General features: G+C 39.2%; 1 protein-coding gene across 1 annotated transcript in view; it reads right to left on the bottom strand.

Moving 5' to 3' along the window:
• SMOC2 (SPARC related modular calcium binding 2) overlaps positions 1–27154 on the bottom strand; it is a gene marked incomplete at its 3' end in the record, with an annotated part of 144692 nt that overhangs the window by 16401 nt on the left and 101137 nt on the right. Inside the window, exon 9 of the mRNA XM_081998145.1 lies at positions 20981–21063. Within this exon, the coding sequence (XP_081854271.1) occupies positions 20981–21063 (83 nt within the window). The remainder of the gene's footprint in view (positions 1–20980; positions 21064–27154) is intronic.

The following is a 27154-nucleotide window of genomic DNA, read 5'->3' as shown; positions in this document are numbered from 1 at the left end:
ATCCTTATACCTTTAAAAATGCCTGGGATTAGATTAAGAAATTCAATATGTGTGTGCGGATTACAAGGACAAGACAAACAGTTAAACCCCATCCATTTCTGTCAACTGATATAAGTACATTCACAGAAGGTTTTGCAGCAGGGTTCAACTATGTGTGCCACCACAAAGACCAAGGCTTAAGCCAGAACAATTTCTTTGCGAGAAGCAGAAGGACATGAATATATGGTAAGGGTAGTGAAACGAGGAGACAAACATCAAAATTAGAGAGTACCAGGTAGAAAGCCAAGGGAGAGAACAGAGGCATAGAAACCAGTGGGGGAAAAAAGCGGCTTGAAGTTTCAAGCAAACGCACACAGAGAGCCTGTGCTTTGACATGGACACCTCTGACAGCACCAACACTGGCAGAATATTAATCTCCCTCCCCCATTCTCCTCCAAACAAAACTGAGATAGCTCCGGGGTTCACATGAGTAGGTTGCTGGTGGTTTTGTTGTCTCTGCTTCTGCCAAAGCCATGTGGATAACATGGCTGAAACTCTGCATCTTTAGCTGCATTTGCAGACACAGAGGGTTTTTATATCTTCCTATTGCTTCTGGCACTCTCGGTATGTGACCACGAAGTAGTTCTCTCTAGGCCTGGCTAGGAAACAACAATTCCATCATGTGGAAAGTGTCAGGATTGAGTAATTCAGATTTTACTCTGGTGCAGAATGAGCTTTTTTTTTTTGTCCTTTTTTTTAAGAACAAAACAACCCATCTTGGCCAAATAGCTTGGTGATGAGGGCACGCAGCTGAGATGGAGGAGACTGAGGTTCAACTCCCTGATCCAAACCAGACAGAGCAGGGAGTTGAAACCTGGCTTGCTGCTATCCCAGTGGAGTACCCTAATCTCTGACACTGGAGAGTCAGGTTCAATTCCCTGCTCTGTCTGGTTTGGATCAGGGATTTGAACCTAGGTCCTTTCCTCTTCTGTTGAGTGCTCTAATCATAGGCCTATTGTGTGTCCATAGAAGGGTTCCTTTTGTTGTGAGCAAACTCTTCAGAACAAAGAGAGTGTCAGAAACCACTTCTATTGCTACATGACAACTTTTTCTTCAGTAAAAATAACAATAGTGTCAGACTGGACAGCATGTTCTTTAAGTAAGGACTTAATCCTGCACGGTGTAAAGAAATGCAACCAACACCTTCCAAGAAGCCTGGCAAGTAGGTCAACAAACAGAGTGTTCTCACTAGATCAAATGAATTAATGAGCTTAAAGAAAAGCATGGGCTTCAGTGCTTTGCTGGCTCATGGCCACTGCACTTTGCACACTGAAGAGTTGAATTCTCAGTAAATAAGTCTTTTGCCTTGCATGTTTTGGACTCAAGACTTTCTGCCTTATCAAACAACAGAGTTGTGGATGCTTAAGTAGCACTTTAGCATTCTGCCATACTATAAGCCACTGTTTACCTTTTTTTCAGCATTGCATATACACAAGAGAAGCCTGTTGTTTGAAATAGGAACTCATTAAGTCTGTTGGATTTTATTTTCTAACTTTAAATCCATTCTATTTAAAATTGAGTATTTAACTTGTCTATTATTCAAGATAAATGTTTCACTTAGGACACAAAAAGAGGGTAGATAATACAACATTCCGTGGGATAAAGTGGAATTCCGAGCACAGTGGAAAAAACATGGGAGCTGGAGGGAATCAAACATGCAGACATCATGGGAAAGAGTGAAAAAAAGGAAAAGATCACTCATAGGGGCAACAAAAAGCATAGGGTATTTCACTGGTTCTATCTCAATTTGATAGTAATATTTCCATTCACAACACAGAGCACAAGCTTTATTTCAATTACCTTTTTCTTTTCATGAAAAAGGTTTCATTCAATTGTCTAAATTGTAAATGGAAATGGAACTCGGGGTTCTCACACAGTACCTTCAAAAACATCACTAAACTTTATTCTTAATGACGTGACTTAGTAAAGCACCTAGGCTTGTTCATAATATTAAGTGTATCTTGGGTTGTACTGATATCTGTGATCTGCTGGAGCAGAATTGATATGATCTATGAATTTCATGGACGTATCAAGACAAGGGAAGAGGATGGGAGTTCCAAATTCAAGTTTTACACTAATATTTTAGTTACCTTTAGTTTTTCCATTTTCTGTTTTTTCTGCATGAAAAGGATCACTTTTCATCTCTCAAGTATTTGAGAGATTCCACTAACGCCACTGACTTGTTTTGAAATGGTTACCAGGAAACACTGCAAAAGAGTGTAACTGCCTAGCTATCGAAGCACGTTTTAAGAAAAAATTGCTCTTCTTTATGACAGGCATTTATCTGTAGTCTCTACTGAAAATATAATGAGTATAGAATGTCCTCACTTTATCTGTCCTGTGTTACAGTGTTCTGCTTTATCTGTAAACAGAGATAATACACAAAGCAAGCAACTGGGGGGTAGAGGGGTTGGGGAATGAATCTTTTGCTTTTCAAGAAAGGAGTTCAAATTTTGGTTTGGTTACAAGCAAATTAACCCAATTAATTCCTGCTTGTCTCTGAATTACAAATATTACTAAGGGAAAGTGCTGAAGCTAAACAACTGAGAGAGAAAACAAATCTGTGAGGGGAAACTTGAATTGAGCCTATGTACAGGGTATGAATCCTTACTTCAATACAAAATATATTTGTAAATAAATACTTCAAAAAAATAAATGTATTCCTCAGTGTTAGGACTGAAAACAGGCCACTTGAGTGCTATTTGAGATACCAAGCATACAAGGTACCCTCCTCTGCACAGCTGAAATTCATTGTAGAAATTCAATTTCTGAAATTCATTGTAGAAGGAGGGAAAATTTCAGCATCAAGACATTCACTACACCCTGTAATGAACTCACTTTTTGTATATCACCATATCTTCCTGAATTAAGAAAATGGCATAGTATTACAGTTAGAGTAAGATCTAGTGGATCTAATGTGTGGGTTTTTTCACCCTCCCTCCAGAAGACCAGGTTTGATTTGGAACGAGGAGTCCACATTTAATAGACTCACTCAGGTAAGTTTTATGATGAGAAATGCATGCCTCGCCTCTCACATAAACCAGAGTTTTCTGACCTGCTTCCCAGGGCAACTTTCCTTGGGCAGATTGTAAAGAATGAGAGCAGTGTGTATCTGCTCACATACCTCCTTCTCCCCCAGCCTTCCACACAAAGCAACTATCAAGTGAAGCCTGCCTGCAAGATACCCCACAGCCAGATACGAATGAGAGCTAGTGACAACAAAGCATTCACCCGAACGCTTAGCTAGGTCTCCAAACTTAAAGCTCAAGCAGCTGCGGAATTTGACAAAACAAGGTTTCACTGTAGAATAAACCATACAGTTTTTACTCTCCTGGAAGAGTTCTGCTTTCCCAAATAATCCTAGTTTCTCCAAGCCACCTGCCTAGGTCAGGGAAATTAATGAACTTTAAAAGTAAAAACAACTCACGATGAACAGTGAGCCCTGTTTTTCTAAACATCGGAAATGCCAGCACCACAGCAGTGTGCCTTCTTTTTTACCAAGCCATACAGGGAGCTGTAAATTAAAGCCTAATTCCTGGACCTGGACAGGTCCAGCCACTGCACTGCACATTAATCTCTTTCCTTGAATCAGTTGCCAAGTTTACAATAAGGTTGTGTGACGTATACTTTGAACCATGAGCTTGGCTCCAAGAGAACTGTGCACTCTGTTAAAACAGGGGTCAAAATACCTGTCTTAAGAAATCAATTTTTTTTTAAACTTCAAATAAGTGATTTTTTGTAATCCCTATTAGATTAAACTTTTCCTATTGAAAAACTCATCTAGTGAACAAAAAGCTATGTATAAAACCTGCACAGCTTATACAATTAATGAAATGGGTTTGTAAACATGTGAGACACAGATGTTGTGGCTCTGTTTGCCTTTATATTTTTAATCAAGAAGCAAGAATAAGGGAAAAAGAAACACAGTAGACAAAAGATGAAATCAGCATTGTGTCAAAGAAAGTGGACAGTCAAAACAGAGAACATGATTTCAAACAGCTCACAAGAGATTGGCATTTTAATATTGCAAAAAAAAAACTTAGCTCTGCTTGCAACAGGAAAGCATTGGAATTTCATGAAAAAAATAGTAAAAGTTAAACTAATTCAGGAAACAAAGTAATTTTCTTATAAGAGAGACTAGCTTCCTTTGGTTCATTAGGAACCAGACTAAGTCCAGTCAGAGAAACATACTTTCCTTCAAAATCTGACATCAGGATTGTATACCTAATATTAATTATTTTTATCCATGACTTTGGTTCAAATCAATATGGCAATGTCAATGACATCTAGAGCATGAACTCTCGGTAGGTGCTGTTTACATAGTTTAGATAATCCCAACCTCTACAGCCCAGCTGGTGTTCTAATTATGCTGAAGTATGCTTTGCACAAGCAGATAGAAAAACTTGGATTCCACTAAATGATTAAGGAGGAAGAGAGATATTTACCAAAAGTTCTTAATTAACTAAGTGTCTTGGCTTGCCAGGGGAAAAAATCTCATACTGTATACAGAAAATAGTCCTTTGATATATATACAGCAACAGATGCATCAATCATATTTTTTCAGAAGTAATCTTCCTGCTTTTCTAAGAGAAAAGATGTTGAGACACAGTTGTAAGGGCTGGGAAGTTAAATTTTCTCTCATGCTTAAGTAGACTCCAATTTGTTAATAGGTCTGCATGAGAAACCTGAAAGATAAGTACGCAGAACAAAGGGGTGAAAACTGTGGCCATGTCTAGTGCTGTAGATGGTAACCTACTACTCAGTAGCTTTAAGGTGCATGGAAATCATTGATAAATGGAGACTGCGGATATGCTGAAGGTGTCACATCATATGTGCAGTGCACCCAACATCGCCTTGAGGCTGTTGAGCTCACTGACATGGCATAGAGTAACTCTTCTGCCCCGGAGGAATGTGCCACACAACAAGCTCTAGGCAAACAATGCAGGCACATACATGTGCCTACAGGAAAAGGTGGGCTGGCCAGAGCAGCTTATCCCAATTCTGGCAGGGGAATAGTTCAAAACTCCTGCTAGGTCTCACTGACAGGAAAATACAAAGAGCTCATTCATCACATCTCGCCTCCAGCCCAGACTCCTGCCTGAGCAAGCTGGCCTCTGCCACATGTGGAAGGAGTTGATTGTCCCAACTCATCTCAGCAGAGGGGTGCACACAGCTGGTGTCACCCCAACCTAACCTCCCACAACCCCTCCAGAGTCTTGTGTCTAAGCTGCCTCGCTCTGGAGCAGGAGAGCAGAATCAGAAGAATGAACCTCTGCTCAGGTGTTTGGAGAGCAGAAGACATGACATCTACACTCCAGGTCCCAGCATCTCTCTCTAGGCCAAGTCATTATTTGTGAAAGATATCTGGATTGTAACACTGACACTTCTTGAAACCTTCTAACAGTCCTTGCTACTGAACTTCACTTATTTCTTCCCTTCTGTGAAATAAAAAGCAATAAAAATACTAATGAATATATCAGAGTTCTCTGTTTTATACTGAGCTCTTTGTAGGGATTGGTAGGTGTACTGTCCTGGTTATCAGTGTCATTTGTACCACTTTAAACCTTAACAGAACTGGTTACAGTGAGATTATTTTCCATTCAAAACAATGAATTAGAAGCAGAATTTGAACCGTAGTTTTACTGATTAAATAAAATAAAAATAATCTTTAGATTATTTAGCATACCAATAAGCTATTATTTACTAAGTCAATTACAAAGTTACTTCCAGGAATTATATTTATAATCATCTGGATGATATCAACTAATGTTAGAGAAAGTATTGACACAATACGTATTTACTTATTTTTCTTATTCTTAATAAAATGACAGCATATAATTCTGATAGCAAAACCACTGTTTTCTTAAATTTGAATAGTACAGTCAACTTGAGTGAGGCTGAGGAAAATTGTAATTTGTTTCTCTAAAATATGTCACAGCAGTTCATTACAAAGAGCAGAAATAGGAGATAGGTCTCAGAATGGGTTCAGTACAGTTCAATACATGAGAAAACTCTTTATTGAGCTGGCTTCAGTCCATTCATAAGCAGAACCTTTTCAAGACCCTTTCACAGGAGGGTGAATTGAGAGGCAGAAGAGGATCTCTGTGTGTACACATGTGCATGTTAGTATAAACACAGATTTAAATTTAGGGCTATGTAAGATATCATATAAAAGCTTTCAACCTGCATAAATCAGAAACACATTATTCCTGCATGGTGAAATTACAAGCGCACATCACCCCAAACAAACACCAGTAGAAACTATACCCAAGTGCACCTTCACAAACCCTGTACAAGCACATATTATTTAGGGGAAAAAGAATCCAAAACTCTCTTGTATAAATATTTTAGAGAGTTTTAAAACGTTTTATTAGGAATATTTTTTGTGTTCTTGCAGCTCTTTCTTTGAAAAGGTGAATTCAGCTATACAGATTTCAGAGGAAGATAAAAATACTAACTAATAAAATACTTTGCTAAATAACTTCAAATTGATTTTCTGCCTTTAAAGCCTAAGGGATCAAGTACCAGATATACTGAAAAATTTCCAAGGGCGGAAATATGTGCTACATATCTTAAAGGAAAACCAGGAATCTTCTTTCCTCAGTGGTTCAGAGATCTTGTTTCATGACCATTTAAATATTACTTCTCTGAATTGAAATTACAGGGATGGATATCTCCAGCATACATGAAGGAGTAACTCTCTTTAATTGCTGGTGATTCTTTAGATGCATACATATACACATACATACACAACTAATGAAGTTTTTTACAATGCCTTCTTGCTTGAGATGTTGAAAATGAGACACACGTAGGAATAATGGCAAGTGAGACTGTAGAACTGAATGCCAAATGCAATTTATGTGTTAAATCCAAATTGCAGTATATTCTTTTCACCACCAGATATATAGTATATATAATACAGCTAACTACATGGTTGACTATGTCAGTCAACAGCTATGCCTGGATTTTGCTTTTCTCTTCAGAGAGCTAGCTAAATTTTTAAAACTCCGGGTTTTTTTTTCTGTGACCAAATCTACCCAGCTCTAGTAAACATCTTCTGTTATAACTGGATGGCTCCAAAACCTAGGAACTCTTTGCTTATCGGTACTTTTCCCCATTATAATGTTCACAGCACGGAAGGGTCTATAGTAATGAATAAGTCATAAAAAAAGCTGATGGTCATTCTGATTCTTAAATTAATTTCATTCAATAACCTTTGCTTTGCATTTAAATGTCTTCCAAAGCTAATTTCAAGTTGGACCACTACAAGCAAATCTGAATTATGAAGAATAGAATACGAAGACCCCAAAATTCAGACTCCATATCAATCCATATGGATGGATTCTGTAACTCTCCACTTAGGGGATAGTAGTACTCCGGGACTGAAAAACTCTTGACTTTCCACAGGTTCTGAGTGCCTGCATCTCATTTAGCAATCAGAGACTACGTAGCACGGAGAATATCAAGGGTTATGGAACCAACCTAAACCTTTGTCCTACAAACACTTATGCCTGGGCTTAACTTTACAACTGCATGTAAAGGTTCCTTTGATTTTAATGGGACTAATCACAGGAAGAATGTGGGTAAGTGATTGCAGGATCAGAGTTCAGCAGGTCATGAATTGTATTTTAGGAATATTTACAATGAATTGCTTGTAGATGACTTGCAGAGCAAGAGGCTTTAGCAAAAGACATTTCTAGATAGCAAATTCAAGAACTTCACAAGCATAAAGGGCAAAATTTGTGAATAATTTATTTCCCAAAATTATTCATGGATTTTTGCCATATGCTAACATCAGGAATCTATGAACAGTAGCACTCCTGCTGAGCTATAGAGAAGCAAATTCCTGAATCTTGTGAAGCATTCTGAATCCTTTGAAAGAATTCCCAGATGTTTGTATGGAGTAATTTCATTTCCTCCTCGAGGGCGCTCAGTTGTGGAGGCCTACAAGTTGTATTGAACCCAAGGAATAACATCATGTATTTGAAAACCATTGAGATAGTCTTGTCTACGCTGTCATCTTTGTGAACAAGAATATTTGTTCTACATCTCTTTACTGAGCCCAAAGAAACACATTCTCCACTTTCTAAATACCTGATGCAAAAAGGGACCTGGAGGAAAGCCAGCTGGCTTAAGTTCAGCCAGCGTGAAACAGAGGTGACACATGTTGGCAGACTGAAGCACTTTGAGGAATTGGCAGGCACTTTCACTGCCTCTTCTGTTGATGGCATCTGTCCACCCATTGTCCAAGGGGCGTTGCAATCAGCTAAACTGTAAATTTGCCAGGGATCCTCTTGTTATTCTGTGTTTGCACAGCACACGGAACACTGGGATCCCAGACTATAAAACTATAAACTACTATGACACAAACAATTAACTATACTAAGCATGGAGACTTCCCAAGCTCATCTCTGGTCCCAGGTTCTCCGTATTAATACTAGCATCCTCTAGCTGTGGCTGCACCAAGGTTTGCAGCACTTCCTTACTTGTCTTTGGTCTCGCGTGACTAGGAGGTCATAACCTGGCATTACCTTTGAGCCTCAGATGGAAACTCTGCTTAATACTGATATTTTACCTTCTAAAATAAAATCAACCTCAATGAGAGCGTGCACCACTGATTTTGTCTCTTATGCTGGAGACCAGTTCAACTGGTCTTCTCAGCAAAGCCATGTTAGTATCTAGAAAACATGAGCAACAAATATACTCCCTGATTGTCAGAGCCAGCCTTTTTCTGAAAAGTAAGTGAACAGAAAGATTAATGCAGCAGGCTAACATCTGAACATTTTCTTCAGAAAAATATACCTACTGATGTGAGATCGCATTATGAAAAATTTTTACTTCATCTTGTTCATTTTCCTTGACGAATGAGCTAAACTCATTGCTTGACACTTTCAGTCATTACCCAGCAGCCAAAACTGCTGTTGTTTCTGTATTATGTATTAACTTACCCAAAACGTTAGGAAGTGGCAAGTCTTGCACTGGCTTAATTTTTCACAAGTCCTAACTTTGTAACTCTGCCTGGTTTTCAAAAAGTCACTGTCTGATACAAAACAAAAATTACTAGAGTGGTTCATTATCAGCACAGGGTATTTTCAAAGTTGCTGGGAACAGAAAATCCCACTGGACTCACTGGGAACTAAGTGCTCATCTTATTTGAAAACTGGAACACTTCTCCAAGTTACTAAATGCAAAGAATAAATGCCTAACCGTTGCTGTTCCCTCTTAAAAATATAGCTGCAGATGTACATTCATTCAGAAATGAAAATAATTGTTTTCCCCTGTCCACAGATTGAACATGAGAGCTGTTTCTGCCAGATAACCATGTATCCAAGTATGAAAACACAACAAAGCAAGATATCCATTTTGCAGGGAACAGCCTTACAAGTCAATGGCATGTTTTTATTCAGTTTATACCTATCAGATGAAAAAGGAGAAGCCCCATACCATGCGTCTTAGAGGAAATAGTATCTTATTATGCAACTCCCACTCACTGCCATGATAAGGTTCAGGTGTCATTTTTCATTATGATTACAGCCCTGGCAGACTAAAAGGTTTTCATCTTTTCCGTTCAGTCATATGAGGTTTTCCTGCCATCTTTCAGATTGTGAGATGATAATAATTGCAGGCATTCTGTCAGAAAACACTGAGCTTATTCTACATCAATCTTCCCCTCTTCTTGTGTTGTTTTTTCTACTCCTCACCCAAGAACTGCAATAAAGTTGCCCCAACTTCTTATGAGATACCCCTCCCATGTCTTCACTGTACCAGAAATTATTTCAAGATTTTTTAAATGCATTTCTTGAAGCTTAGTAGCTTTAGGAATACAGCATCAAAGTTTGTTCAATGACAGCAACTATTTTAATCCCTTTTATGTTCCAGTGTGATCAAAGTTTCACTCTGCTTACTCTAGGATTTTATACTGGGCACAGAAAATACCTCAGTATCTATAGTCATGTACTTGCAAGTAGCTGTTTTAAAACGGTCTGAGGTATTTTCATTGTAAACTTCAGACTTCTTTTCAAAGACAGTAAATATCTTGATTTTCTTAATATTCACATGTATTTTCTGCAGAGCCCTTGCTAAAATTAACAAAGCTGTTTAACGTGCACTGTTTTGCACTTTCTTTTGGATTTCTTGATTAGGCTGATCTCTGCATCAAAATGTTTTACATAAATACATTTCCTTCTTCTTTTTGGTATTAGAAAAAAAGAATAAAGATAAAAGGAGAGTAAATGCAATGTTCAGTAGAAAAGAAGGGCTCACAGCTCTCAATTCTAGAGCATCTCTGTTTATTCCCAGGACAGCTAAATGCTATGCGCTTTTGAGCAGCTGAATACTGACTGACAGAAACCTCTTGAAGTACAGAGTATTAGTCCACGCACAGAGGCCTGGGGCTTGTCACCAGTAAGGAGGGATGAGCAGTCTACATGAAGTGCGAATTTAAGGAGAATGAAGTTTAAGATTTCATTAGACTAAACTGGTTTCATGGGGCCATTAGTTATTCCCCTCCCCCTCCCCCTGACCCAATATCCACAGTGTAGGTAATATTCCAAATACTTGTCTTAAGTGATATAAAGGAGTATCAGAAAAAATGCTATTTTTCAAACAGATGCTCTCATACCCTAATACTATTGTCAGACTTATTTCCCTGCTAAAAGCACTCCAGAGTGGAACAGTGCAAGAAAAAATGTTGCTGCATGATCCAACCTCAGTTCAGTAGCATCAACCACAACAGAAACAAAGCCAGGCTGTATCTCACTGCTTGTGGAAAACCACAGCTGTTCATTTTCATGATTTGTTCAGGTGAGGTGCGAATTACGTCATTTAACTTGAGCTATCAAAATATATTCAACTACTGATGTTAGCCATACTTGCTCCCTCTACAGTCAATGGACCCAGGCATTTCCAGAAAGAGATTCAACCTAAAACAGATACCAGTGGGACACAGAGACATCATTCTACCATTAGGATATGAACTCATTGAATATTTATATATCAAAATCTCTACTCTACTTTTAGGTATTATAAAAATGATGATTTGCTTGAATGGGTAAGAACGAATGCCTTGAGGATTTTTTTTCCCCCTCTTTGGTGCGATGACTACAAGCCTGTGATAGATTTTCCTACTCTGCCAAGTCTGGTTTGGCAGTAATGCACTCTGAGTTTCATCCAGGAGGGACGTGTATTATACCTTCTTGGTACAAGTTAATCTGCCATACCATTACAAAGTCTGTCCAAACTTTCACTGACTTGCAAGATACCATTTGCTTTTACATAGGAAGTTCAGTGTTTTGATCACTGTTAATGGGTGGGCTCCTTACTATAAGCAGTTCAGAGATATCCAAGTAAAATTACACCATGTGGAGGTACAGAAGTGCTAAATATAAACACAGATTTAAAGAGCCGTTAGAAACTTTTCAGTAAAAGACAAATAAATATTAACTGTCTCTAAATTAGTTCAATGTTTTAATAATGCTCATGATAATGAAATTGTTATCCATGAGGCTGTTCTGCTATTTAAAAGAAAAACATATGTGTTCATCCAAAGCTTTTTCACTGCTGGATTTAGAACACTGTATGTATTGAATTATGGATTAAATGTATGGATTAAAATGTCTATATAAATTAAAAGTAGGAATTAAAATATCTTTCTGATATGTCTTTTTTCATCTTTACTGAAGTTTTATGGTGAACAGGCTTCACTTACGGTGTTACTTCTCACTGAGGGGAAAACAAATATGTGTATTTATATATATTTGTATGCATATATACAATCACTCCAAAATCATCATTTCCCTAGTAAAGATCACAGAACCATAGAATAGTTTGGGTTGGAAGGGAAGATGGAAGAAAAGGGTCCATCGTTATCAGAATCAACGGCAAAACCACCAAGTGCAGGGGGCACATTTATCTACATATTTATACCATTGATGAGCGTAAACCAGCACAGCTTCATGAGAGTCAGTGGACCATTTCTGTGCATTCAGAAAAGGCATTTCTGGGGGAAAGCATTCTCTCACTTAATCATTCTTTGTCCCAGAAGACAAAAAAAACACAATCAGAAACTCAACTGGAGAGTGTTGGTGCAGAGACAGTGACTGTACAGCTGCTGGGTGACAACCTCCCAGGAAGCCAGCCCGACACAAGAGAATGTGCCTTTCTGGGCATGTGATCCCTGGAGGTATCCCACTGCAGGGACCTTCTCAGCTCCCATTGAGGGCAGGACCCAATGGCACAGAGCAGCACAGCAGGCAGGGCTGCTGTACTTAACAAGGGATTTGGCTGGAAAAGGAGAACAGCAACAACTGAGGTGAGAAACAGAATTTATATTCTTTGGCATAGCCTCCAGCATTTTTTTTTAATGTTGAGAAGCAAATGAAGTCAGTGTTTATTAGTGTTAATATAGCTTTTTAAAGTAAACATTAAATTATAGGTTAATATTAAATAGTGCAATGAATGAAATGCTATTGCTGAGCCAGGAGCATCACCTCTAATTAGCCAGCTTTTCTCTGTTGCTAGCTGTGACACAGCTGTGTCTTTCACTGGTGCTTTACTACTAGTTCAAATGCTTTCACTGTAATGTTTTTAGACACATTCACACAGAACTGGAAGTTACAGCAGCTCTTAAGTTATGTGCTTAATAGAATTAAAGAATTTTTTTTGTTTCCGATATTCGTATTTCTGCTTCAGTTTGGGGGAAGATATTGTTTAGTTAAGAAATGACTACAAATTGAGGCAAAAATACAGCAATATGAGGAACTGTGGCCAGACGATTAGTAATTAAAGGCAGGATGGGGAGATGGACAGAAGAGGGTGTGCAGGAAATAAATGTGATCTGCAGAGCTTTGAAAAATAATTTGCAGGCCTGCCTTCCTCTGGAGCAAAACTGCCCGCTGGGAGACTACAATATAATCATGCAGCCAGACAATAGGGTAATAATATCGAAGCTACTAAACCCAAAATCCCAGCCAGACTGGTGTAGGTTAAAGAGACAGAGTCCTCATTGGAGGTTCGGCTGCTCTGAAGCCACGTTCCTCAGGACCTACTGCTGCAGGCCTCCCTCTCTATACGGAGGTTTGACCATACGTAGTCATGAGAGGGACTGCCTTAGCCCAACGTCCTCCCTAGGCCACCGCTCCTCAGTACTCAGACAACCTCTCGTGCTACAGTGTGGGCAGCCTGCCTGAGCCGGCGCTTGCCATACCAGCCCGTGTGCTGCGCGCACCCCCTCGTCCCACCCACCCAGCGTACGGGCGCTGCGTTAGCCGCGCCGCGCAGGCCCCCTCTCTGACAACACATCTTTGCCCGGTCAGCATCGCCCACCGCCTCTGCCTCAGGCTGCCAGCACAGGGTAACTGTAGCGGACGTAACAGGTGGAAAGGGCCCTTCACTGAACTGTCACTAACCTGTATGAGGCCTATGGTATTGGAAAGGCATCCAGCTGCTCAGGGTAGCAGAGGGCTGGAGAGTCAGGCTTCCTCCTACAGCCCCGTACATTCCAGGAGATAGCTACTGCTCTAGAGGGGGAAGCAGCCATTTCTCTGCCTCCCCCAGAGCTACCAGGCCGAGGAGGAGCAAGCCCGGCCCTCCTGCACCTCTCCGTTGAGCCTCGCTTCTCCCGCCCTCCCTGCAGGCCCTGCCAGGCTCCAGGCAGGCCCCCTCCTTCATCCTTGTGCCAGGCAGCTCTTCAGTCCTGCCACCACTGCCGTGAAGGCTCACACCGGCTTTGCACCAGCATCTCCTGGTCACAGCTCAAACGCTTAACTGGGCAGGTCTGCTCCACATACAGCCTTTTTTCCAAGTATCTCCTGGAAAATAAAGCAGTATAGAGCTCAAGACGATCATTACAGGCCCATTCAAAACAGCCAGCAACTTCAAATGGTTGTTTGACCACTTGGAGCTTTAAGATTCAGTAGCAGAAAGGGATATTTTATATTAGCTCATGCAGCCAAAAAGCTGACTACATCATAAAAATATAACCCTTTTAAATCACAGCTCAGTGGAGAAAGTTACATGTCAACTGACCCAACAATTTGAAGCTCATGGGAAGGCAGGCATACATACATAATCTGCATTATCATCAGAAATACTCAATTATTTAACTGATACCTTTAAAAACAAGCAAAGTTTTAGTCATTCAAACATTTAAGAATGTGTAGTAAGGTAAGATTATTTTCTACTCAGCGCCGGTACTGGACTACAGAGATGAAACAAAGAACTGTGTGAAACTACAGTAAGCAAGATGAGGCAGACCAGTGGTGGTACCTCAACATTTTAGTTAAGAAATCGTCTGGTAGCTTATGAAATCTGATGTGCTCAAGGTCAAAAGCGGAGCAACTGTAAAAGTATAATTCTCAAAAGGAGAAACAGTTAAGCCTCTATCACTTTCTTTTTTTTTTAAAGATGCCTTTGAACTAAGACACTTTATATGATGGCTGTTTGGCTGTGGCTCTTGCATCATCGTGGTTTGAGCGTTTCCGATTATTTTGTTTTAACTTTGGAAAAAGAAGATGCACTGCCAACAACCAAAAGCAAACTGTACTTATCCGCACACAATTCGCCCATAACTTAAATCTGAGTTTTGCTCCACAAAATATAAACTGTTCAAGGTCAGTGATGGATTATCCCATCAGAAACAGAGTAAATAAAGCCATTACAGTAGGAAGAAAATTGGGCAGTTAGAATACTTTTGTTTTTCTTAAGTAACACAAACGTGAAATAAAGAAATGAGTTAAACAGCTCTCATGCATGATTTTCAAGAGAAAATATTAAGTTTTTGAATGCCAAGGTTAAACTAAGCTTATGAAGACCCATAGGACAAAACAATAGCTGAGAACAGAGTCACTACTAGGCTGTGAAATCAGAAAATAACCTGTAGTTCAATGCAACCATATTTAAGGAGGAGTTTTAAGGGAACTTTTTTGTTATTAAGTAAGATGATTGACTAGAAAAGGGACATGCATTAAGACATTTCAATTAAGTAATATTTTAACATTCTTAGCTTGACTTAAACTGTAGACTGTCACAGTACCAACACAGCAATCAGCAGAGCTTAGGCCCTGGATGGAAAGCAGTGTTTTTTGGTTTTGGGTTGCGGGGAGGAGGGGGAAGTGGTCTATACTCTCGTCCAAACTGAGAATAGAAATCTGTCTCACAGAGGCTGAGCAAAGATGCCAATTTTTCTAATTTGGATCCTTCTTGTATCACTGAATAAACCCTAGACATTAAAAATGGAAACGTTTCAGATGGTTATTAACTCAATGCTATCAAAAACCCAAAACACTGAACTTTTTGGAGAAATGCTCTAGGATCAAAAATTGTAATGAGAAGCATCTGAAGTAAGGTCTTCCAGAGAGCTGCAGGATTGCCAGGAAGGAGAAAAATAAGAGAGAAATGCCAATCTCATTTCACCAGTAAAAATCTACAGTGACTTCAATGCAATTGATGCATTCTCCTGCATTCCAGCTGGGTTAACTGAGATCAGCATCTCAGGAAAAAGAAATATTCAGCAGTGAAGAGCTATGCTATTTCGAGAAAATATTTCAGGACTTTTAGTAGATGGACCTACTGTATCTGCACATTCCCCCAAGTCAGTAGATTGTATTACTCTTACGGTTTATATGGCACTGTCATTTCCAAACTACAGTTTCCCCTCCCAAAATGTCCTTTTGTGTGAGAGGAAGCATCACAATTATAGGAATTTCAAAAAACTTACTGTATTAAAGAAAAGGAGAAACTTAAACAAACCAAAATGAAATGTAAACAAAACTAATGGTCTGACTTAAAGCCACAAAACCTTATAAACCCAGTAAAGTCTGAAAATCCAGCTTGGCATTGTGTCCATCTCTCAAGCCTGTGAGCCCTTCACTTATTTGTAGTTCGCTGTTCTTTGTGGGTTTTTTCTGCACAAAAGATAAGGGTACTTCTAATTAAAGAATGTTGTGTGAGGAAAATCACATTTCCCATAATACTTTTCAAATTTTTCCACTTACTTTTCAAATTTCAGGTCTTGGTAATACAAATTATATTACAGGAAAAACAGATAAATTCCCAGGTTAAGTAACAATATAAAAATCTTAAACTATTTAAAGGATTATCCAAATTTTATCCAGCCCTCACACACAGCAGAGTCTAAAACAGAACCTTCTTGCATTCGATGCATAATTTTAAATAAGAAAAAGATTTGCACTTGAGGTAAATTAGCCAAGTGGTCTGGCACTGTCTCAGTATGTTATCATGTCTTGCTCTCTTACATTCCAAGTGTCTTTCTTCCAGGTTGCTTAGAGCAGAGGCAAGACTAGCTTTACGAACAGGTAGCTTATCCATTGCCTAAGGCACTGCTCTCCAAAGTGGGGTGCACATACCCCAGGGGGGGCACAAGACAGTCCACTGGAGTGCAGGAAGAAAATGTTTTTTGTAATATTAATAAATAAGATTTTAAAAATTAAAATTGTATTTCATCTTTATTTCATCCTTTTTTAATTTCTATATTTGGGTATATTTTACAATGCACTTAGTATATTAGTAGAGTGGTACATCTACACAATTTATAAATAAATATACACCTATTGAGGGTGAGTGCTGAAGAATATTTTACTGATTATTAAAAACTAGTGACTAGTGAACCCTTTTAAATGCTCTTGACCAGCTGGTGCAGAAAACTGAATTTTTGTTTAACACACCAGTTATCCAAAAGTCTGAAATAAAGCATTCAAAACCCTTTACAGAATATGTTGATTCATCACAGGGCTTCCATTTTACTGTATAACACAGAGGAGAAAAAGGATCAAAATAAGAACATTTCAAAACTCTGACCATGAGAAAATTAAAAAACCCTTGTTTCTCCAGTATGTGACGTTCTCTAGACTTCTTTTTGGGTTCATTTTCATTATCTTGGAATAACTAGTTTCTGAGAAGGATCAAAACCACAAGTAACCTCAGAAAAATGCTTTGGTTTTAAAAAAAGGACTAGAAATCTAATGGGAAGAATTATTATTATATAACTTCCAGCCCAATCTAATAGATACAGGTGGCTTGGATCGTTCTTACAAACATTAGATTAGCCTTCAATTTCAGATGCTTTATATTAAGTTACCCTTAGGATGTGAGGATATATTCTTAGCTCAGTTTAAATCAGTGGGAATTTTGCCATATACTCCAAGGGGCCCTTACTCTCTATAATTTTGCCTTAAAGAGGTATCAGTGTTTGCCAAAAACTGCATTTTGATTTATTTGCAAATTATTGCTAAAAATATTTGGCTTAACATGTTGTGGGTTCAAATTTTCAGGTGGCATAAATCAGCGTAGCTGCAGAACTATGCCAATTTAATCCACCTGAGGATGTACCGGTGGGTTTTATCCTGTTTAAGATCATTCATAGCAGTAAAGTAATTGTTTTAGAATCTTCCTCATTTTTCAGTCACAGTGGTTTCACCCAGGGCTACTGCATTTTTGTGGGTATAAGCTGCAAATCAAGCAAGCCCATCCTTTCAAAAATGTATTATTCCTTGAAAGTAAGTACACAATTAACCTACATTTTTTATTCAGTCCTGGCACCACTCAGCAATCAGATGCTATATTTAAATTTAGACAACAAAAATGCAAACATGCCTTTGCAACATTGCTTACAATAGAGAAACTTTGAATAACAGTGGTTCATTTCTACTAAACACTTGATTTTTATTAGCCTTTTGTGCGATTTAACAACTAGCCATACCTGTTCAAAATCCTCTTTCAACCTCCCTTTCTTAAAAACTATCTAAAGTAAACTCAATTCACTATTACTTGATGTAGTGTTTGTATGATAAGAGAGAAATTTGCCAGTTGAGGACTTGGGCATTTAATGGACTAGCTGAGAGAGAAAAAAGAGAAAGCCTTAAGAGAGAGAGAAATTAAAATAAACACCTTAACACAACTGCAGCTGTGGAGTAACCTCTTCCCTCAGTTACTTCTATAGGTGTGTACTTACTCCATGCTGCTGCAGAATAGAATAGGGAAGTTTTTCTAGCTAACCCATAAGTATTTAAGAAATGTTAGGAAATATTGGTATTTGCCTTATTTTAAAGTAATATAAAGCACTTGGATGTCAAAGATTAAGCAACGTAAGATATGGGAGAACAAATCCATGTCATACATAATAATTTATTATAATTATGAGCTCACATTGCTGCAGTGGTTTATTGGACTAAAGTTCCCGTAATATAAAATATCATAAAGCAGAAAAACAAAATCAAAAGACCATTGCCTAAGTTAATGAAAATGCATTTATCAGGTAGGAGTTTACAGCACAGAAATTTCTTGTTGTTTCACAAAAAGTATCTTGACTTTGGATAAATCTTTATTACTGTACTGTATAAAATCACTACCAGTTTGGGTAAGAAATAGATGTCTGAAATCTTAAAACCCTTCACCCGCCCATCCTCCCTCTAAGATTCCAGCTAGCAAATGCTTCTTCGTTTTAAAGAAAAGGTAGGAGTGAGCAGCAAGTGCTATCTTTTAGCAAGTACAAAACTTGTTTCTTCAGCTTCTGTTCTGTTATACCCTCTTCTGAGTGCAAGTTCTTTTCACTCAGAAAAAACACACACAAAATCAAATAATTATCCAAGTCTGTAACTACGCAAGTGTTGTTTGAAATGAATTGCTGAAGATGGCCAACTTTCCACTGGTTTCCATGGACTGAAAATTGTAAAATATCATAGAATAGTTTGGGTTGGAAGGGACCTTTAAAGGTCATCTAGTCCAACCCCCCTGCCATGAGCAGGGACAGCTTCAACTAGATCAGGTTGCTCAGAGCCCCCTCCAACCTGACCTGGAATGTTTCCAGGGATGGGGCATCTACCACCTCTCTGGGCAACCTGTGCCAGGGTTTCACCACCCTCATTATGAGAAATTTCTTCCTTATATCTGGTCTGAATCTGACCTCTTTCAGTTTAAAACTGTTACCCCTTGTCCTATCACTACAGGCCCTGCTAAAAAGTCTGTCCCCATCTTTCTTATAAGCCCCCTTTAAGTATTGAAAGGCCGCAATAAGGTCCAAAATATTTTCCAAATTATCCATGAAATACCTGCTAACTTCCCTGAAGTTACAACAGCAGTAAGTAACTTCAGTAAGCAAATACTGACTGATTAAATGATGGATAAACATCATCAATCTGACTGTCAAGAGGGGTGTATTTCCCACTAGGTTTCACATATCTGAGGTTTTATGTGGTGCATGTGGTTCCTGCTGAACTCTGTGAGCAGCTAACAGCAAAACTGCAAGTCAGGCATGCTCCATCCCTTTTTTGTGAAGGAAGATAAATGGGGGAAATTTGCTAAGAGCCATGAAATTCATGCTCCAAATTGAATTTTTAGTGTAAATCAGTTTTTTATCTCTTAGTGTATATATATGTTCAGTACCTTAAGTGAAGCCATAATCCAGAGTGAGTACCTCACTCATTTGACCCTGTCTCCCACTGTCTGTCTCATAAAGTAATCAACATCTACCTAAAAAACTAACCAGATTTTCTGCCCCATTACTAGTCCTTTAGGAGGCAGTTGCCTCACTGCTTTAATAGTTGGAAACCACTTTACAGCTCAGGGTAGCATACGTATTTTTCTTGTGACAAAATTGTCACAGAGGAAAACAGTTTCTTTTCCTCATCATCCCAGAGGAACAATATCACCTCCGGACCTCATCTTGTTTGTTTAAATGAAGCAAGTGCTAGCTGCCTTCTCTTGCAAAGTAGCTGCTTTCCCTGATACAATAGTGCTAGCTAACTTCTCCTGTGTATCTATTTTTGTGAACACAGATGATCAGAATTGTACCCATATTTCTAGATAAAATCCAGAAAAAATAATAGGGCTACCTAAAATGTCATGAATGTTACCTTGCCTGCCTTGACTGTCCCGTTCATGTCTGTCTGTCCCATCATACCAATCTACATATGTTTTTGGGTCACACTTGCCATTTTTACAGCCACAGTAACTGGTCGGCTTATAGTTAATCCTATGATTGATTTCTTTATATGTAGAACACAACATATAATTATATATGGCATAATAACATATCATTCATATTTCCTACTTCTTTTATTATTATACCTAGTAATTAAATTTGTTTCATGACAGAGAGTATTAATGTGTGCTTCATTCAATATGAAATTCAACACTGATGGGCATGTTTAGTTCAGAATTATTGTCTAGATGGTTTTTTAGGTGGCTAAGCTGAAATATTTTTCATGACACAAAAAATCTGCCCACATTATTTGCTTGTTTCTGGTTCTTTACAATAGTTGACAGTAATTCATAATTCCCTCATAACATGTGCAATATCACTAAACCTGCTACACGTCAAGTTATTCAAACATATTAAAAGGCCATTTCAAAAATAGAGCAAGTCTACTGACTTCTGTGTAGCTCAACCATCCAGAGATAAGACCTCTCAAACACTTATAAACAGTGTGAAAAAATGTAAAATCTAATAAACACCAAGGTTTGTTCCTACAATAGAGAAGAATAAAATAATATTATTCTGAGGTAAATTGACAAGGGTACTCTTGGAAAAGTATGTAGACGATACATTGTTTAGACTGATTTGAAGACAGAGGCCAATTTCCCATGGATTTTTCTAGAACAAGGATTATGAAGTATGGGCCATGTTATTCTGGACATACTTTCTGACTTCTCTGGTATGACAACAGCAACGAATAATTCCAGTAAGTAAATGTGGCTGCCTTTAAACTATGGAGAAAAATGAGCCTTACTTTCTCTGACAACACCCCAAGACCCATATTTACATACATTGTTCCACAGTCAGAGACTTCAGTCAGTGGCAAATCAATATAACAATATCTAAAAGATACACTGCTTTGCTATAGGGTAAGAAATTGCTTTCTAATTTATTGCAGTGAATAAACAAAGCATTGGAATGCATGAAACAAAATTTATCTATTTCACTGACCTTGAAGCTGGCGTCCTTTGTACAAATCCTTTGTTTTGGTTGGGTGAGCTCTGGCACCATTATCACACTTAGGTTGTTCATACCTAAAGAACAAACAGGAAGAGAATAAAACCAGCCAAGGTTAATGTGATTTAGAACAAGTTTCCAATGTTGTAGTCCAAATTAAACTTCTTTTATTCAGGGAATAAGCTTGTTTTCCATTCAGAAGGGGCAATGCATATTCATCTGCCTATTTTCCACTTACCTCAAAGAAACCAGCACATCTTTATTCTCCTGGGGTTGATAGCAAACTAAAAAATTATTATCTATTCCAAAGTCTATTGAAAAAGACACCAAAAAACCACAAAACCAAAACCAAAGTCATGTTCTCCTCTCATCTACCAAATCAAAAATCCATAAGCAATATGACAAATTCTAACATCTGACACAGTATTCATGTTGGGAAACACCAGAGAAGCAATTTCAAAATCACAGCAAGGCAGGTACTGTAGTTAGTTACTACTGCAGCGCTAAAGCCATGTGCTACTGTATCCTCTAAAAAATAAAAAAAAAAAAATTCTTTATATAAGGGCTAACCATGAACACCTAACATTTTGAACAAGAGCAAAGAATTGATACGGTTTCCAGAAGGAAGGGAATTGGGCTGGAATAGCTTGAAATGGATTGTGAAAGAGATTGAATCTCCTCCTGCTACTTGAATATTCCAGTTCCTCTATGCTTTCTGAGTTTACTCAAAGTCACTTTGTCAGTCCACCTGGTAACAAGAAACTGTGTGCTATTTGTATTTCCAACAAACATTGACTTACACAACATCACTAGCAATATCTTTTATGCCAGACTGGGAGACATAGGAGCATCTACTGCTAAATCTCGTTTTTTCTTATGTCACACTATTGTTGCATGGTGGTTTTTCACTCAGCTTGACAGAATCTTTTTCTGAAAAATTTTCTTGTCTCGTTCTCCTAAAGAAGCTGCAGAATTGAGTGTGTAGCATTTCACAGAAAGTTTCAATGCTCAGTTAAACACACTTAGTAATATGACTTGTGTCCACATACCTGTGTGTGCACATATATACCTGTTCATGGAATCTGGGTTCTTTCATATTTCATAAAACTGCTAATCTTTCTTTGAAATTCTCCTATTCTAAGTTCCCCAAAATGACATTTAATGAGCAGCATACTAAAATGTCTAATTAAAATATAGTAATCCAAAATTTTTGAATAAAATATTCTTTTTAAAAGCATTAAATGGTGGCTATATCCTGGGTTCAGGCCAGACTGCCCATAAAAACAATACCTAAGTGTTCTGATCTTAATTATCAGGTGGAATGAAAAAAAAATAATATTATTTTTCCTTTCAGTGCTTAATTTATTTCCACATCATCTGATGAAACTGCCCACTGGCCCATCAAATTTTGGCTCCTGCAAGAAGGTACAGGGTTGTTTTCATGGACCTGGGAGAGCTACAGGCACTTTTTTCACCTAAAGAACGGCAGGAATAGAAGCTGCTTTGATAGCATGGGTTGGATTCAGATACCTGATGGATTACTACTTCAATCAGCCACGAAACGAGTGAAAGGGAAACCTCTGCGCAATACTCACTAATGCAGTATCTGGCAACCAGCCTGGTCCCCGATTCATCTGATACCTGACTCTGCATTCCCCTTGTCCTCTTCTGTTATTGTTGCCTACGCTTTCTTTTCGGGCCTCTACTCTTCCTCCCTTTTGGCTCATGTTTTTGTTAAATACACAGGTAGTTCATCATATACAAATTAAATCTACTAAAGCCCAATAGGTGTTAAAATGCTGCAATGTGAGAAGTCTACGTTTAACTCTTTAAAGCAACTGAAGAAAGAAAATTAATCATTAGAAATTTACCATACAGGAACAGCCATGCTAAGAATACTGATAAGAAAAACACACTTGCCTTCGTTTTCACTGGAAACGAGTGGGAAACAGATAGCACGTCAGAATGGAGCACTGTCAGGTTAAGAGTAATGTAGTCAAAAGACATCCCAAGTTACTCTTTTGAATTTTAAAGGAGAAAGAAACCTTAGCAGTGAATGTATATTTAGAGTCAGCACAGACTTATGAAGGCTGCCTTATACCTCTGAGCAGTCTGCTGGGAAGCAGAGATTTACTGAAGCGTACAAAGGTGTAGAGGATGGAGGCTTTCACGGGGTTTCTACAGTGTTGGCAGGCTCTGAAGAAGCTGATTCGTGTTCTTTAAATTTAGAGAATCTTGCGTAAGTGGATTGAGGATTACTTTGCCCATGGTCCTAGTTGCTAAAAAGTTGCATGTGAGAACACAGATTCATGGCCCTGCTGAGAAAAAAGGCTGAGGGTCAGCTGTGATGTCCAAGAAACTTTGCGAACCAGCTGGTGAGGACCATACTGATAGACTTTCAGGGGAATGATTATTTGTACCCTCTAAATATATTACCTCCTTTTAGTCAAATGGCTGTTTCCTCTAGGCTTTCATAAGCCAGCTTTATACCACAAACTTCACCTATTGTGAGTTTTTCCGTCTTAAATGTCCCAGAGTGGTTCTTCATTCACACATCTTCATTTTAACTCTAGAATGAGATTTTTTTTCTGTAATACCTTCACTGAAAAATTATTTATCTTTTTTTCAGATGACAGGACATTAGAAGGCAAATGAGTATTAATAAATTCCCTTCATTTTGGGGGTCTAATTTAATGCTACTACTATTTATTGTGGTATTCAGAGCCTGATCATATCACAAATTTCATCCTCATGAACGTATTCAGAACAAACAACAAGCAAAATATTAAACTGTTCTGGCAGCAGCTTTCTAGATCTGTCTACCCTTCCACTGTTGTCCCCTAGTGATTCGACCCAATTTTGCAGAACAGAGATTCCAGGATGCAATGAATCCATCTTGCTAACAGGAGTACTAATGCTATCAGTTCCTGCAGTAGAGTTTTTACAGGTACTCTTCTAATTTGTATTTTGCAGTGGAAACCTGGGAGATAGCATACACCATTCTGCATGAGCTGCTGGTTCTTTAAACAAGGGCAAACTCACATGTTTACTCTTTCCATTCTGTGAGAAATAATTACAAAAAGGCAACTGCATATTTATCGTCATATTCTGATCCCCCTTTGCTTCCCTCTGCTAGAGAAAAAAAATTAATTGTATCAATATAGATAAAAAAATTAAAATCAAGAAATTAATTAATCGGATTTCAGCCCACCTAAATCTTTCCCAGAAATGAGGTCTAGACATTCCTCTTAAGCTCCAGGCAGTAATCCCACCTGCTTGTTTACCAGTACTGTAGATTCCTAAATACACCAGTCATTCTTTATTTAGCATGAAACTCCTAAAATTGAGTACTCTACTTACCCATCTGTGCTCAGAAATGTCCTCTCCAGGGATATTACTAAATATTACTTCCTTAGTACTCTATTGAGAACTGCCTGTAAGTCCAGCAAAGCTGAACAAATTAGAAATGGTGAAGACAACAGCAGCTGATCTTCTGAGTATCAGTCATCAGGCAGAGCACTCATCAAGCAAAAGGAAGATTCTAAACCATATGTATGAAATTACTTAATCCAATTTGCCAGCATCCCAAATTTGGAGACATGCAGCAGTGAAAGACCTCCCTTCTGCAGCTGAGTGTCTGTGTAGTTGCCAAACACAAGAGGCCAGCAGACCAACCAGGAAAAAATGGAGATGGAGACTGATTCTAGATCCATAGGTGATTCATGAAAGGGTTGGGAAGACCTAGATTTCCAGTCTGTATGACAGTAGAAGCCAAAATCACACACACTGCATGCACACTATACATATGAATAGGAAAGTGAGCTGGTTAATTCATGTCCAGTTTCATGAATGGTTCATCCCAATGTACAAGATGGGACCTTTAAAGGTGATCTAGTCCAACCCCCATGCAATAAGCAGGGACAGCTTTAACTAGATCAGGTCGCTCAGAGCCCCGTCCAACGTTGAATGTTTCCAGGGATGGGGATTCTACCACCTCTCTGGGCAACCTGTGCCATTGTTTCACCACACTCATTGTAAAACATTTTTTCCTCATAGCTAGTCAAAATATGCCCTCTTTTAGTTTAAAACCATTACTCATTGTCCTGTTGCAACAGGCCCTGCTTTCTTATAGGCCCCCTTTGAGTACCGGAAGGCTGCAATAAGGTGTCCCCAGAGTCTTCTCTTCTCCAGGATAAACAACCTCAACTCTTTCAGCTTGTCCGCATAGGAGAGGGGTTCCATCCCTCTGATCATTTTGATGGCCCTCCTCTGGACCCTATCCAGCAGGTCCATGTCTTTCCTGTGCTGAGGGCTCCAGAGCTGGACGCAGGACTCCAGATGGGGTCTCACCAGAGCGGAGTAGAGGGGCAGAATCCCCTCCCTCCACCTGCTGGCCACGCTGCTTTGGATGCAGCCCAGCATATGGTTGGCCTTCTGGGCTGCGAGCGCACATTGCCGGTTCATGTCCAGCTTTTCATCCACCAGTACCCCCAAGCATTTCTCCACAGAGCTGCTCTCAATCCCTTCATCCCCCAGCTTGTATCAATATCACAGTTTGTCCTGACCCAGGTGCAGGACCCTGCACTTGGCCTTGTTGAACCTCATGATGTTCACATGGGCCCACTTCTTGAGTTTGTCCAGGTCCCTCTGGATGGCATCCCATCCCTCAGGCATGTCAACTGCACCACTCAGCTTGGGGTTGGCTGCAAACTTGCTGAGGGTGCACTCGATCCCACTGTCGATGGCACTGATGAAGATATTAAACAGTACTATTATTCTATATGGCAGGAAGCCTGCACAGATGAACAAGGAGTAACTAACAAAATTCAGACTTAAAAAGGAAACATGCAAAGTTGGGAAACAGTGTCAGGTGATACAGGAGGAATATACAGACACTGTCCAAGAGTGCAGGGTTGTAGTTAGGGAAGCCAAAGCACCCTGGAGCTAAATCCGGTAAGGGGCATGAAAGTCAACAAGAACAATTTCTTACAACCCTATCAGCAGCAAAAAGAAAACTAGGGCAAATGTGGGTCTGCTGCTGGGTGGGATGGGGGACCTTGTGACAGAGGACTTAGAGAAGGCAGAAGTACTCAATGTTGCCTTCTCCTTGGTCTTGTAAGACCAGTTTCCAGGAATCCCAGGTCCCTGAGACCAGTAGTAATGTCTAAAGCAAGGAAGACTTACCCTCAGCGGAGAAAGATCAAGTCAGAGATTGTTTGAACAAACTGGACATACACAAATCCATGGGACCTGATGGGATGCACCAACAAGTGCTGAGGGAGCTGGCTGATGTCATTGTGAGGTCACTCTCAATTATATTTGAAAGGTCGTAGTGACCGGGGATGGTTCCTGAGGACTGGAAGAGAGCAAATGTCACTTCTATCTTCAAGAAGGGCAAGGAAGAGACAAGAAACAAGCCAGTCAGCCTTACCTCACTTCCTGAGAAGTGATGAAGCAAATACTCCTAGAAGCTACTTCAAAACATAAGAAGGACAAGAAGGTGATTGAGAGTAGTCAGCATGGATTTATGAAGAGGAAATCACGCTTGGTCAACCCTGCAGTCTTCTATGATGAGATTACTTGCTCAGTGGATGAGTGGATAATAACAGATACTGTTTAGCTTAATTTTAGCAAGGCTTTTGAGACTATCTCTGATTACATTCTCATAGACAAACTGATGAAGTAAGTGCTAGATAAATGAACAGTGAGGTGTGTTGAAAACTGGCTGAACTGACAGTCTCAAAGAGTTGGTATCAGCAGCACAAATTTCACCTGGAAGCCAGTCACAAGTGGAGTGCCCCAGAGTTCAATACTAGAGCAAATATTGTTTAACCTCTTCATTAATGATCCAGAAGCTGGGAAAGAGAACAAGTTTAGCAAGTTTACAGATGATACAAAATGGGGAGGAGTGGCTGATACAACAAATTTTTGTGCTGCCATTCAGAGGGACCTCAACAGGCTGGAGAAATGGGCTGGCAGGAATCTCATGAAGTTCAAAAAAAGGCAAATGCAAGATTCCTGCACCTGGGGAAGATTAACCCTCTGCACCAGCACGGGATGGGGTCAACCAGCTGGAAAGCAACTTTGCAGCAAGGGCCTGGGATTTCTAATGGGCACCAAGCTGAATATGAGTCAGGGCAGCAATGTGCCCTTGCAGCAAAGGCGGCC

The sequence above is a fragment of the Phaethon aethereus genome (assembly GCF_964289735.1).
Source record: "Phaethon aethereus genome assembly, chromosome: 3".
Lineage (NCBI taxonomy): Eukaryota > Metazoa > Chordata > Aves > Phaethontiformes > Phaethontidae > Phaethon > Phaethon aethereus.
This window is presented reverse-complemented; position numbering and strand designations above follow the sequence as displayed.